We start from the raw sequence: 13,565 nt of genomic DNA on the forward strand, positions 1-13,565 counted from the left end.
AGGGTGCCGGGCTGGGGCCTGGGCTGAGTCTCGCCCTTGTGGGGGGGGGGGGGGGGGGTTCGGTGACACGATCGAGGGGCGCGATCCGGGAATGCTGCAGGATACCGCATCAAGGGCGGCATTTTATCCATGGGACTTCGATGACGGGAGGTGCAGACTATGTGTTATTAGTCTCTTCTTTTTCTTTTCTTTTTTTTCTTTTTCATCTTGATGATAGTCTTGATTTGATTTGTTTTTTTCCTCCCTCAGTATCTCCTCTGAATATCTTAACAGCAGGATTCGGATGGATTTCGATTCGGTCTAACCCCTAACATGGATGGGTCTGGCTGTATTGCAGATCGACCTTAAATGTAATGGGTTCTGGGTAGAGATGTAATGTACATAATAGAATATATGTTTTCTTGTCCTATACTCCTGTATCACTTGATTACCTCAGTTGCGCCTAGTATGGGGAGTAGATCCTAGTAGTGTACAGCTGAGGGTTGGTCAAGTTTTTCGAGGTCTATCTTGTACTCCAAATTAGGAGTCTCACTGGAGTTGGCCTGCTGTATTATCCGTGACCCCCATTGGAGTATATCCAGAGAAGGGGAAAGAGCCGAACGCGTCCCCGAGGCGGTGGAGACGGGGCCAAAGGGAAAGCTGTTTGGCAGCGTCGCGATCCGACGAAATCCCCAAACCCCCAAACCAAACCCAACCCCAAACCACCACTTCTTCCTTTCTCCGCCACTTTCCTCCTCTCCACGACCTTCTGTACCACACCTCATTCTTGTGTCCGTCCCCGTTCTAAATCATGGGTAGGTTCGATTTTTTACCCCCCTCTCTGGTCTAGCTGGCCGGGTTCTGCTGCTCCTACTGCACCTGCTCGCACCTGGCACTTGGACTTGGTCCTCTTCTGGTCTTAGCTGCTGCGTGTCCAATGCACCGATGGTCCAATTTTCCAATCCTTTCTATGTCCCGGACTCCCTTCTGGCTCTGCTATGTTTGCAAGGTGGCCCTGCTATTTAGTGATGGAGCTATCAAGCTATCGAGCTATCGAGCTATTGAGCTATTGAGCTATCGAGCCATCAAGCTATCAAGCCATCAAAAGCTATCAAGTCATGAAGTCACAAGTCATCAAGCCCTCAGACTATCAGGCTACCAGGCTATCAGTCTACTAAGCTCCTAAGCTCCTAAGCTGCTGAGCTGTTAAGCTGTTCGGCCGGTCTACTGCATAACATGGCCTGTGCCCGGGGGGAGCATGTCTCGGGTCTCACTGCTTACTGAGATGGTGACTCCTTGGTACATTCTCTGAGGTCGCCCATCACTTTCCCCCCCCTAATCCCCAATTCCCCCCCTCACCCAATCACCGCCGCGCAACTTGACGCCTGATCCTTTCATCTTTCTTCCCCCTCCTCCCTTCCTTTCCCTTCTTCCCTTTCCCTCCACAACCTCCCCCTTATTCTCTTGTCTCTACTAACGTCCCCTCCCTTCACAGCGGACGTCTATCGGCCCTATCAAGTAAGTTTGCTCGTTTTCATCCACTCCTCCCTGCTCTTCCTATGCGACCGTTATTCCCTATCGTGATGCGCTGGGCTCTGCGCTGTCGTGGCTATCGTTGATGGTCAGTGCGGGGGCGGACAACTGCCCATCCATCTCTTTGCGCCGCATCGTCTTGGCCCGGGTAGATGCGAAGACTCCAGCAATTGGGCTTTCCTTCGTTTCTGGCAATTCCCTTCTCAATGGCAAACGCGAACAAAAACACCCCCTCTTTTGTGCGCCGTGTGCGCAATCCCCGAAACGCAGTGCCCTTAAGCCACCCCGGAAGGTCCTCGATCCCCAGCGGGTCCCAGGTCACCTGACTGATCCCCTCCCCCCGAAACCTCCGCCCCGATCTTCGCGCGCGCTGCTCGGTCCTCGCTGGCCGTCCCTCGTCTCTCATCACCCTCTCTTGACCACCCCTCCCGACCTTCCTCATCCTTGCGACACCCGATTGCCCCTTCTCTCCTTCCCTCTCTTTCCCCCTCCCATTCCCCCTACCCCACATTTTCTCTTTCTTCCTCCAACATTTCAGACAACACCCGCGCCATGTCCTACGACCCTCGCCCACCCATGTCTGCCGGATTCCCCGACTCTGACCGCGTACAGCGTGAGAGGTCCCGTTCACCCCGTCGTCGTTCTTCTCGCAGTCCCCGACGTAGCCGTCGCTCCTATTCACCGCGCAGTCGCTCTCGCAGCCGTGACGATTACCGTCGCAGCGATCGCCGTTCTCGATCTCCATTGAGTGCTTCTGGTGCTGCTGGACCGTCGGGCTCCCCCTACGGTGGACGCAGCAGTTACGCGCCGGGCAGAACGTCTGAGGATCGTTTCGCCGCCAAAGAAAACATGATGCAATCTGTCCGCGACTCGTCCCAACAAGACCGTCGGGTCTATGTGGGCAATCTGTCCTACGATGTGAAGTGGCATCATCTCAAAGATTTTATGCGACAGGGTGAGTGGCACTTTTATCTGGCCTATGCTCGTCCCCGATCCCTCGAATCCTTTCCAATTTCTTCGTGATCGACGTCCAGGCTAACCGGCTTGTTTTTTTCTTGCGTTTTGCAGCTGGAGAGGTTCTCTTTGCCGATGTATTACTTCTTCCGAATGGAATGTCGAAGGTGGGCGCCAATGCGTAGAGTGGCTGGTTCCTTTACTCTACTCCCTGATTTCTCGTGGTTTCTTTGTTTTTTTTTTGGTTTCCCTTTGCATGGACTGTTGGGTTGACGGGCTGGGCCTGGCTGTCCGGAACAATGTAGGGATGCGGGTAAGCACATATCTCTCTCCCATCTGGAATTGCATGCTTGATGTGAGAATGTTTCGCTAATGTGCCTTGGGTATACAGGATTGTGGAATACGCCACGAGGGAGCAAGCACAAAATGCGGTCAACACGCTTAGCAACCAAAACCTGATGGGTCGTCTTGTCTATGTTCGAGAGGTACGTCAATCCGCTTCAAGTCCTTCCCCCCAATTCTCCCTGGGTCTTTCCCCCACAGCTGACCGAGATACCACACTCTCTTAGGATCGTGAGGCCGAGCCCCGTTTCATCGGTGGCCCTCCACGTGGCGACTTCGGCGGTGGCCGAGGTGGCTTCGGTGGTGGGTTCGGCGGTGCTGGCGGCGGCGGCGGCGGCGGTGGTGGTCGTCAACTTTATGTGTCGAACGTTTGTAGCCCTCTTGCAACCCCCTAATGATGCTTAGATGTATCCTTGTGTGAGCCAGTGGAATATTAACAGATAACACCACATTTTAGCTTCCTTTCAACGTTGGTTGGCAAGACTTGAAGGATCTTTTCCGCCAAGCCGGTAAGTACCTGCATGATGACCTGACCGGAGACGGTTGAGTTCATCCCCTTATTCTTTTTTTTGGGGTTTTGTTTTCCCTTCCTGCATTTTTTTCGAGCGCTTGGTGAATTGACTTGAAATATTGTGTTCAGCCCAGCAAGGCGGCGTCATCCGTGCTGATGTGCACACTGATCCCACCGGTCGCCCTAAGGGTTCCGGCATCGTCGCCTTTGAATCTCCAGATGATGCACGCAACGCCATCGCTCAGTTTAATGGATATGAGTGGCAAGGTCGTCCCTTGGAAGTTCGCGAGGACCGCTTCGCTGGCTCTGGCCCTGGCTTCGGAGGTCGCGGCGGCTACGGCGGTGGCCTCGGCCGTGGTGGTTTTGGTGGCCGCGGCGGCTTTGGGGGTCGCGGTGGCTTTGGCGGCGGCTACGGCCGTGGCGGCTTTGGGGGCGCTCCCGGCGGCTTCGCCGGTGGTTTCGACCAAGCTCCTGCTCCTGTGGCTTCGGTTCCCCCGAACGCCTTCACCGACTTCGCAACCTCTGGCGGCGAGAAGAGTGCTGTAATCTATGTGCGCAACGTAAGTAATATGCCACTGGAATGGGAGTCCAAAGTCACTATGTCGATGCTGATATGACAATAGCTGCCCTGGTCCACCTGTAACGAGGATCTGATCGATTTGTTCTCGACCATTGGCAAGGTTGAAAAGGCCGAGATCCAGTACGAACCTAATGGCCGCTCCCGCGGAACCGGTGTCGTCGAGTTCGACACCCCTGACACTGCTGAGACTGCAATTGGTCAGTTACTTCTCCGTATTTTGGTTTTTTTTTTTCTCTGTTCCCTTCCAAGACCTTTGGCTAACGTCTCACAGCCAAGTTCACTGGCTACCAGTATGGTGGTCGTCCCCTGGGTATCACTTTTGTCAAGTACCTGAATGCCGGCGGTGCTCCTACCGGTGACATGATGGAAGAAACCGAGCCCACATCGGCCATTACACAGGACCAGATCATGTAAAATAAAAGAATCGGTTCTGCTATTTCTTCGGGTTCTGGGGCTTGTTTCTTTCTCTGCTCTTTGGTTTTGTTGCTTCTATGCTCTTCTATCACTTCTCTTCTTCTCACCACGCACTCTTTCTTTTTCTGATTCTCCGTTCGCCGATGATTCCCTTATTCCCATCATGTTACGCACACCAACATGCGTGCTTTCAATCTGCTCTGCTTAGAATGAGAATGGAAAATGTCAGTGCTTTGTAGTTCGCATGTGCCGATCCCGCTCCGCCCGACAAGTGTGGGCCTTCCAGATTTCCGTAGTTCCGTACTTCCAATCTCTCCACCTCCGCCTCGAAAAAGTGAGCTTCAACCCACCACCCTCCAACAATGGCATCTCTCGCCCTGCCCATCTCACGTAGGGCCTTATTTTCTCCCTCTTCAATCGCCTTCTGCTCCCTTTCAACCCGCCAATTCCATCACAGGACTCAAGTTCGCCTTCCGCAACACCGCCGAGACCAGCCAACACAACCCGTCTATCAACCATTACGTTGCTATCACTCCACCCTCCACCCCCGGCCCCCAACACACGCATACACCAATAGTCAAACGGCAATCCTAACCGCTGCTCTGCCATATCTCCCAACTCTCGGCTTCTCCCGGGCCGCCCTCGCTGCCGGCGCTCGCGATGCAGGCTTCCTCGATGTCTCTGTCCACCTCCTTCCCCGCGGCGAATTCGACCTCGTCCTGTTCTGGCTCGCCAGTCGCCGTGGTTTACTTCGTGGTCAAGTTGAGGAGGGTGCGCTGCTACAGCGCGTTGCGGCCGAGCGCGGTCTCGACGCCGCTAGCCTAAGTGTCGATGACAAGGTACGCATTTTGGTTATGCAGCGGTTACGGATGAACGCGAATATCAAACACGTGTGGCAAGATGTAAGTTTCCCCACTCCTCATATTCCTTTTCTCTCTCTCTCTCTCTCTCTTTCTTTACCAAGTCCGGAAATGATCATACACCCCGAATAACAAATCCTCCGACATAGGCGCTTGCACAGCTTTCTCTTCTTGGCAATATCCCTCTCGCGCTCTCGGAGCTGCATGCCCTTGCGAATGATATTATAACGCTGGCGGGTGACCCTGCGGTTGATGCATCATGGTACTCGCGCCGGCTGGCGGTCTCAGCCATCTATGCCAGTGCGGAGGTCGTCATGACGCGGGACCCGAGCGCGGACCTGGCGGAGACGGAGACATTCGTGGCGCGGCGGTTTGAGGACAAAGAGGTTGTCAAGGCCAAGGTGCAGGGTGTGAGTGAGTGGATTGGGTTCCTGGGTGGCACAGCTGTTGGAGCTGGACGAAGTTGGGGATTGAAAATCTAAGAACCCAACGCACAGCGTCAACTCCTCCAGAACGCAAGTGACATTTTCACCTACTCCCTCTATCCTTCGTCCCTTATCCCCCCCCCGCACCTCCTTCAATTTGGCGCGCGCTACCAATTCCGTCTAGTCCACTGTTTCAAGAGAAATTTTCGGTTCTGAATTTCTATTGTGAACAGGAATCCTTCGCTGGATAGCGAACTATTTTTGTTCCACATCCTCTGCCGGGCCCCGGCGCCGCTGAAGTTGGTTCCGGGAAGCTGGCATTTGTATTTCTATCCCCCCAATTTTTTAATACTGGTTAGCGTCTTACGAAGTACTTCTGTTTTCTCTCTCTCTTTCCTTTTGTAAGTTGTGATGGTACTTTGTAATTACAGGTGGGATCCTCAAAGGCCAGGAAGCAAAGTGAAGTTTTTAGGGTCTGTTGAATTCCTGTGTAAGTTCCCCAGGCCATAGAAACCGTGAATTCGCAGCTCTTTAGGATGGCTGTTCCCTGTCTTGTAGGCCTTTGTAGATGATTCTGGGTTGTTTGAAGCTCACAATGGAGGCATTGATTATGAGCAAACCCTCTACCAGGCCGGCCCTTTAAACATGGCGATAACTACATAAGTTCAATCTTGATGCCAAAAATGTGTTCAAGACAGTAATGATCTTTCTCGGTGGCTAATAAAGCCCAGCCGTCGAACTTAGTGCCTGAAAGAGACAAGTAACCAACAGACCAACCAACAGATGCGGAAGCGATCAACCAACTGTTGGATATATCTAGTCTTGTCCAAATCTAGAAGATTCCTGACAGAAACCAATCAACAGATACGCTACGACCAGAAAATTAGTGCAATACGTGTATTGAGGAGACTCCAAGCCATTCGCCCTCTATTAATATCACTATGCCAAGCGTCCTGCCTATCAATTTAATCAATTTATGACAGGAGATTTCTTTTGGCCTTGATTTCCTTTTATTGGTGGAGCAGATATGAAACCACTACTATGTATATGCTGGTGAATTAACCTGTATTTCGGCTGAAATCGCTCGTGACTATTTGCAAGACGAGGTAGACGCGAAACCACTTCTGTGTATATGTCGGTCAATTAATTCTGTGGCGGCTGAAAGCATCCTTTCCAATGCCGTACATCTTCTTCTAGAACTAGTGAGGAGGCTCATATTATCCAACTAATAATATTGTTCTTTTATTATCTCCAGTAAGAAGCCTGGGAGGCCCGATGCATATAAGAAGAGCCATCTTCCTGCTCCCAGATGAAGAAAACAACAGCCGAGCACAAAAGCTCTTAAACAAACAATATCAGCTAGAAGGATTTTTCTTCTCTACTCATTACCATGCTCGCTTTCAGTCCTAAATCTCTAGCTACGGTTATCCTCACGATGAACCTTCTGTCTCCCGCTTTGGCATGCCTCAAGGTGACTGGCAGCATTTATGAAAATAAAGTCGATGGTGCATATGGCACGCTCACATTGGTCGACAATGGTGTTCAAGTATGCCACGGCGATAACAAGGGGAAAAATAAATGGCTCGGTGCGACCAAGGAGGGTGACCAGTGGAGTATGTCGTCCATGCTAAATATAATGTTTTAGTACTTGGCTATTTTGCTAACTGGACTGCTTCTGCTCAGTGTGCGATGATAAGAACTATACCTTCTATTATGATTGGTCAAAGAAGCAGCAAGCGAAAAAGTATAGTACTAAAGATAACAACTACGTCGAGCATCGACTGCCGGGAAGATACTGTAGATACAATGATTGGTATGTAATTGATGAACAAACTATGCTAATAGAGATCATTTTGAAGCTAATGATATATAGCTATGATATTAATGTCAGTATCTGGTGCACAGATGAATCTTCGGACGATGATGGCTGGCATTGTGAGGATATTTCGGACAGCTTCTTTCCAGACGGTTGCTAGGCAAGGGAGTCTAGTAGGTACTTAACCCAAGAGTCAGGCTTATTGAAGAAGGCTAATATAGATAGATATCGATGAATATCTACTCTGTAATTTGGCACTGGCACCGGCTCGTCCATTTTTGTTTGAATTTCCACAAATTGATGTTGTTTCTGGAACTAGCGTGATAGCTTATTTTTCATTAGGCTTCCTTCACCTTTATTCGATAGTGTTCTTCTTCCTTGTTTGATCTAAGTGTTTCCAATCAATCCAGTCTTCTTGCTTTGCTTCCATGAGTCTATAAGCTCTGATAGGTTATGAAAATTGCGCTATTATTTGATTATGGCCTACCTAGTATCTCTTAGATCACCTCCTCTTCCACCTTTTACCCTCGCTAATTGTCTGCCGATCTCCTCAATGATGTCGTATTGTGCCTTCATTCTGTCCAAGCATATTCACAGAAATCAATGCCTCCTGCTAGTGCAAAAGACTGTCGTCATCAGCGGTGCTCAGCATGGCTCCTCCGTCAAAGCGGTGGCGACCCGGAGTGCCCCCACCTCAATCAAGTTGATCACAAACTGTCCAATCATAGCCCCCGATGGAACTATACTCTTGTGCATATTTAAGAAAGCACTCGCACTCATCAAATCAAGCCATAACCCTCGTCTCGCTTCCACCTCCTTCTATCAAGATATTCTCATCTTTGTTAAGGCTTTCTTTTAAGATCTATCACTCAATTATCCCATCTACGACTTTATCCCTTCTATAACCAAAACCACTGCCCAACAATGCCCCTCACCACCTCCATCCCGCTCCCCCAAACCTTCACCCACACCACCGCAACACACAGCTATCAGGTCCACTATACAACTCTCGGCTCTCCCTCCTCCCCGCCTTTAATCTTCATTCACGGCACCCCATGGTCCTCTTTCGTCTGGGCCACCCACGCCCGCGCCCTCGCGCTCCATTTCCATATCCATCTCTTCGATTGTCCCGGCTTCGGCACCAGCCCGCCCGGCACTCCCCTCCCGCACACCAGCATCACGCCTGAAACTGCACTGGACTCAGACCTCGCCGAGCAGACACGTGTATTTGCTGCACTGTACGCCCACTGGGCCCGGGCATGGGGCGGCGCAGCGCCACACGTAGTTGCACACGATGTCGGCGGGCTGTTGGCGCTGCGGGCGGTGCTGATGCACGGATGTGCGCTTGCGAGTCTGTGTCTCGTAGATGTTGTTGCGGTAGGGCCGTTTGAAACACCGCTTTTCAAGCTGATTGCGGCGCATGAGGGTGTGTTTGGCGCGCTACCGGGGCCTATGTTTGCCGGCGTTGTGGAGGGGTATATTCGGGAGGCAGCGTGGGCGGAGATCGGAACGGAGGTTATGGAGGCGTTGAAAAAGCCATGGATACAGAATGATCAGGGGCGGATGGGATTTCTGAGACAAATGGTGCAGGCGAGTCGGCGGAGTGTGGAAGAGGTCGAGGAGCAGTATGGGAAGGTGGGGGAGAAGATGCCGGTTATGGTGATTTGGGGGGCTGAGGACCAGTGGTTGCCAGTGGAAACAGCGTCAAGGGTGAAGGAGAAGGTGCAAGCACGGGAGATGGTGTTGATTGAGGGAGCTGGACACTTGGTGATGTATGATCAGCCAGAGAGCTTTGGGGTGGAGTTGACGTGGTGGTTGAAGAGTGTGGGTTGAGAGGGGGTGGATGTTGTGCATACCGTACATCTGATGGATTTTGGAAGATAGCAAATCTTATCAGATGGATTATTGTGGTCTTTGTATTAATCGTGGAAAGTGCCTGTATATGAAAGACTTTGCAATCTTGAAAGTAGATTGCACCTGTCGTGGACTTCAAATCTTATCGCTAAATCAAGATGGCTTGAAACGTCCCTGAGCTCTGACGCGTAAAGACAAGTGATCTCAGCTATCTCTTTCCCATCAAGTGCTGCGGTTGTTGTTTTTGTGCACTATTTCTTCCCTGTATAAGGAAGTATCTCGTCTCTTGAAGGAGTCATAAAATGTTTGATTGCGGTCTATTCATCTTGCCCTGAAGAAGGATGGTCGAACAAAGGCTCACATCTAAAGCGGATGCTCGGGATTTTATTCTCTCTTAAGACTGCTTCTCTGTTGGTTATTTCTTTCTGTCTATGCTCCTGTCGCCTTTACTCTCGTGTCTCGACCTGCCCGGGCCGACCAGGCTGCCTTGAGCTTCCCCACTTGACTAATTCATTTTGAGTCGGTTTGCTCTCGTGATCAACGCTATGTTCTATCTCTTGCTATCTCTGCCATAGTCAAAGTATTCATTGGAAAACAGGCTCCAATCGGATCGATTACTATATTGATCACCATCTCGATCTTTATGTCGACCACTAACCAAGCATTAACCTCCGCCCTAAGTCGAGTGCTCTGTAGAGTACATATTTTCGTCAACCCACACGACGTGCCTGCTCGTTATGCGTATGGCGCACCCCAACGCAAAGCTTTGGTAAACATTGAAGCAAGATCCATGGAGATGGTGTTGGCCTCCGAGTATCCATAAGCCAAAGTACAAGGAGTGACCGGCATTCTGTTATGAGAAGCTATTGTCTGTTTCAGCTATGCCACCAAGCTATGATCGTCGATAAGGGTTCCGAAAATAACCTTAAAAGTATGGGCTCTGTGGCAGGCCTCCAGGTATAAAGAGTACGTACTTCCTCCCAGCTCTTTGAAAAAGCTAATCATCTGTTCTCTGGTTAATTATTCGCCTACGTCTTGAAAATTGGACAAAATATGAAGATTTTTACCATCCTCTTTACGGTCATGTTTACGACCATGGTGGCTGTGGGCCCTCTCCAAGAGCTTAATTCTCGGCTGGCCCAAGAGGAACTCAGTGAAGCGAGTGGTCGATGAGCCCTAACAGATGGGGGTTCAGTATAGAAGCTAATCCAGATGGGATACGAATAGGCCAACCCAGAGTTGGTCATGAATGCAATTGTATTGTGGTCGATAATCAATGTTACTCTAAAAAGGCAAACTCAAGAACATGGGGCTGATCAAGATGGGATATCAACAGCAATTTCTCAGCGCGGGGTGCCGAGCGTGCCCAAAATGCAAGTTTATTTATTCTCGACCCCTTTTGGGGCTCTTCTATCCTTAACAGAGCGAGAAGCTTCATTACTTGTGAAATGGGGCGTTGTGCGGGACCCTCAATGCGATGGAGGAAGGCAGGTGCACATGGGAAAGAATGAGGGGAAATGGCAAGAGATGGATCAACAAACAAGCCAACAAACAAGCCAACAAACCACGATGGAGGAGAGCCTCCCAAAGACTACATAGATGCTGTTTGAGCGAACGAGTGTAAAAGGGATGTTTCTCCCTATCGGAGAGGGGAAACTAGTATCTCGAAAGACTGTACTATGAAATATATCTTCCAATCAGAGATCACCCATCGTAGGCCCTTTTCCCACTACAACTATGTAGCCTGCCTTTATTTTATTTTATTTTTATTTTATCTTTACAATTTATTCACAGCCGACTCAGAGCCAATTAATATCACGCTCGCCCTTGCAAACTATTAGAACTCACAAGATCGCTGAGCTTTGGGAATTTTCATCTGCTCATCTCAGCCCAGTAGAAACTGAATCACCTGACCCAACAGGTTTACTCATTGGTGTTTCCTCTTTTCTCACGCCGGAAATGGGGAACAAACGTTCCCATCGTACTCAACCCTGGGGATATTCAAGCGTCCCCGTCAGATTAAACATTCAAATCCCTTATATGTTACACCAGTTCTCCATGGCAACGAAATCGGAGGTTTTGATCGTCGGCGCTGGAGTGTTTGGCATCAGCACGGCCTATTATCTGGCTAAGCGATCACCCAACCCGTCAACCATCACCATCTTAGACCGCGCCCCCCACCATCGGGTAATGCTGCATCAACCGATATCAATAAAATTATTCGGGGCGATTATTCAAGCCCGCTGTATATGAATCTGGCACTCGAGGCCATGGAGGCCTGGAAAACCAACCCGCTGTGGACGGATGCGGATGTTTATCACCAGACTGGCTGGATCATGATGAACGAGCGTGACAGTGATCTCGCCCAGCGTATCCGGAAGAATTTCCAAGACTGTGGGCATCCAGACTGGACGCAAGATATGACCGAGGCCGAGGTCCGTCGTAGCTGGAGGGAGGTATTGAAAGAGGCAGACCTCAGTTTGTTTGGTTCTTATTACTTCAACCCGTCTGCTGGCTGGGCCGATGCGGGAAAGGCCCTTAAGATCATGGCAGAAGCAACAATTCAAATGGGAGTCAAGTACCAGGTTGGCGAGGCAACAAGGCTTATGTTGGGCGATCATGGAATCACAGGAATCGAGACTGCGTCGGGCGAATGCTTCACCGCGAGCAGGATACTCCTGGCGACTGGGGCGTGGACCAGCCAATTGATGGCTTCGGTTGAAGATGATCTGCAGATGCCAACAAGTGTCAGAATTGAAAATCAACTCACTGCCGCAGGGGTCTGCTCTGCACATTTTCAACTCTCGCAAGAGGAACGAGAGCTATATGATCTGCTGCCTGTTTACGTGTATGGTGGAGAAGGTGAGTCGGCTTTTCACGACCTAGTGACGCTCTCAACCGGTCTAATCTATAAAAAACCAATATAGGTGAAGTCTTGCCTCCCACGGCTGCTGGTTTGCTTAAATTCACAAGCACGACCGCCTTTAAAAACACCATCCAAACAAGCACTGGGCATACACTCTCAGTGCCTCCATCCACTCATCAATATGATGTCCCGGAATCTATACGCAAAGAATGTATAAGTCATTTCAAACGACGTTTACCCCAACTGTTCGATGACGGTCGTGAAGCAGAGTATTTTCGCTTCTGCTGGGATGCAATCACGCCAAATCAGCACCCACTTATCACGCGTCACCCCCACTCGCAGCTATCCAATCTGTACTTCGCAGCTGGAGGCTCGTTTCACTGCTGGAAGTTCCTGCCCATAATCGGCCAGTATGTAGTGAACGTTCTCAACGGCACTAGTAACGGTGCCAATCGTGACGAGGCATGGAAGTGGAAAGAAGAATCGTTGGGACGGGGAGTCCATGACAAACTTATCCCGAACAGAGACCTTCGAGATTATTAGACGTAAAGACCGCAAAAGGTAGTAAGTTCATGGTAAGTTGACTGGGGCAATGGCCGGGTTGCAGATCAAAACTAAAACTCCAAGTCGTATTCAACAATTTACATATTCATAGAATTAATGATAAACTCCCAGCTTTTGGAATTAGAATTAATACCGTGTACATAATGAGCATCAAAATTTTAGCCCTAGGGTGGGGCTCCCAACTCGGCATGTACTGCGTATCGACGGCCGTTAGAAAAGAAATAACCCGCCTACTTGAATAACTCCTAGATGACTATTAAGTACCATGTGATTATTGAACCCAGATATTTTAGCTTGGGAAGCTTACTACAATATATTTGCTTCAAAACGGTGTATCAATGACAACCCGATGCGTGCATTGAACATCTTGAAGATGATCAAACAATTTGCGAGAGAATCCAATGTCATTGTTTTACCGAGCCATGATTTCAACACGCCTCGTCTCCTCTCAAAAAAGGTGCTCTACCGACCAAAGTCATGATCATCTCGAATCGTTACGTTTTGATGTAATCTACTATTTTGTTTGCTGACGAAGTGTGCATGGTTGTAATGAAGACGCCTTGCCTGACGGAATGCTATACTAATGATCGACATTCATAATGAGGGCGCCTACTTGAGTAGCAACATATCCTTTCTATCCTCTGCGGTGTAATCCATTCTTTACGGTTCGAAATAATCAGATAAAAAGAAAGTAAACCCCTTGGCAAGACTCCCCTAAGCACTCGGGCAACCTCGGGTGTTAGATATACGTACTTTCCACCCTACACCATCTCAGCTACACTCGATTCGCAACACTGAACGACTACTCAGTCTTACTCCATCAAAAGGAACCGATCAACCCGGGCGTTCAACTATTTCAGCCATTCG

General features: G+C 49.8%; 6 protein-coding genes across 6 annotated transcripts; all 6 read left to right on the forward strand.

Moving 5' to 3' along the window:
- Positions 1 to 2,064: 2,064 nt before the first annotated feature.
- Positions 2,065 to 2,651, forward strand: N7462_007927 (RNA-binding protein; the record flags this gene model as incomplete). Its single annotated transcript, XM_057079645.1, has 2 exons — positions 2,065 to 2,467; positions 2,581 to 2,651. 2 exons carry the CDS (start codon positions 2,065 to 2,067, stop codon positions 2,649 to 2,651), a joined length of 474 nt encoding a protein of 157 aa, XP_056932315.1.
- Positions 2,652 to 2,924: 273 nt separating this feature from the next.
- Positions 2,925 to 4,313, forward strand: N7462_007928 (RNA-binding protein; the record flags this gene model as incomplete). Its single annotated transcript, XM_057079646.1, has 6 exons — positions 2,925 to 2,951; positions 3,036 to 3,176; positions 3,266 to 3,317; positions 3,449 to 3,879; positions 3,943 to 4,096; positions 4,171 to 4,313. The coding sequence occupies 6 exons, from the start codon at positions 2,925 to 2,927 to the stop codon at positions 4,311 to 4,313; spliced, it is 948 nt and encodes a 315-aa protein (XP_056932316.1).
- Positions 4,314 to 4,675: 362 nt separating this feature from the next.
- Positions 4,676 to 5,655, forward strand: N7462_007929 (uncharacterized protein; the record flags this gene model as incomplete). Its single annotated transcript, XM_057079647.1, has 2 exons — positions 4,676 to 5,215; positions 5,323 to 5,655. 2 exons carry the CDS (start codon positions 4,676 to 4,678, stop codon positions 5,653 to 5,655), a joined length of 873 nt encoding a protein of 290 aa, XP_056932317.1.
- Positions 5,656 to 6,988: 1,333 nt separating this feature from the next.
- On the forward strand, positions 6,989 to 7,574 carry N7462_007930 (uncharacterized protein; the record flags this gene model as incomplete). Its single annotated transcript, XM_057079648.1, has 3 exons — positions 6,989 to 7,211; positions 7,282 to 7,411; positions 7,472 to 7,574. 3 exons carry the CDS (start codon positions 6,989 to 6,991, stop codon positions 7,572 to 7,574), a joined length of 456 nt encoding a protein of 151 aa, XP_056932318.1.
- Positions 7,575 to 8,338: 764 nt separating this feature from the next.
- N7462_007931 (alpha/beta fold hydrolase) lies at positions 8,339 to 9,247 on the forward strand (the record flags this gene model as incomplete). The annotated part of the gene is made up of 1 exon (XM_057079649.1): positions 8,339 to 9,247. One exon carries the CDS (start codon positions 8,339 to 8,341, stop codon positions 9,245 to 9,247), a length of 909 nt encoding a protein of 302 aa, XP_056932319.1.
- A 2,291-nt stretch (positions 9,248 to 11,538) lies between these two features.
- Positions 11,539 to 12,677, forward strand: N7462_007932 (NAD(P)/FAD-dependent oxidoreductase; the record flags this gene model as incomplete). Its single annotated transcript, XM_057079650.1, has 2 exons — positions 11,539 to 12,130; positions 12,196 to 12,677. The coding sequence occupies 2 exons, from the start codon at positions 11,539 to 11,541 to the stop codon at positions 12,675 to 12,677; spliced, it is 1,074 nt and encodes a 357-aa protein (XP_056932320.1).
- Between the last annotated feature and the right edge of the window lie 888 nt (positions 12,678 to 13,565).

This window comes from Penicillium macrosclerotiorum, assembly GCF_028827735.1.
Source record: "Penicillium macrosclerotiorum strain IBT 26536 chromosome Unknown utg000007l_segment0_segment0, whole genome shotgun sequence".
NCBI classification, from domain to species: Eukaryota; Fungi; Ascomycota; class Eurotiomycetes; order Eurotiales; family Aspergillaceae; genus Penicillium; species Penicillium macrosclerotiorum.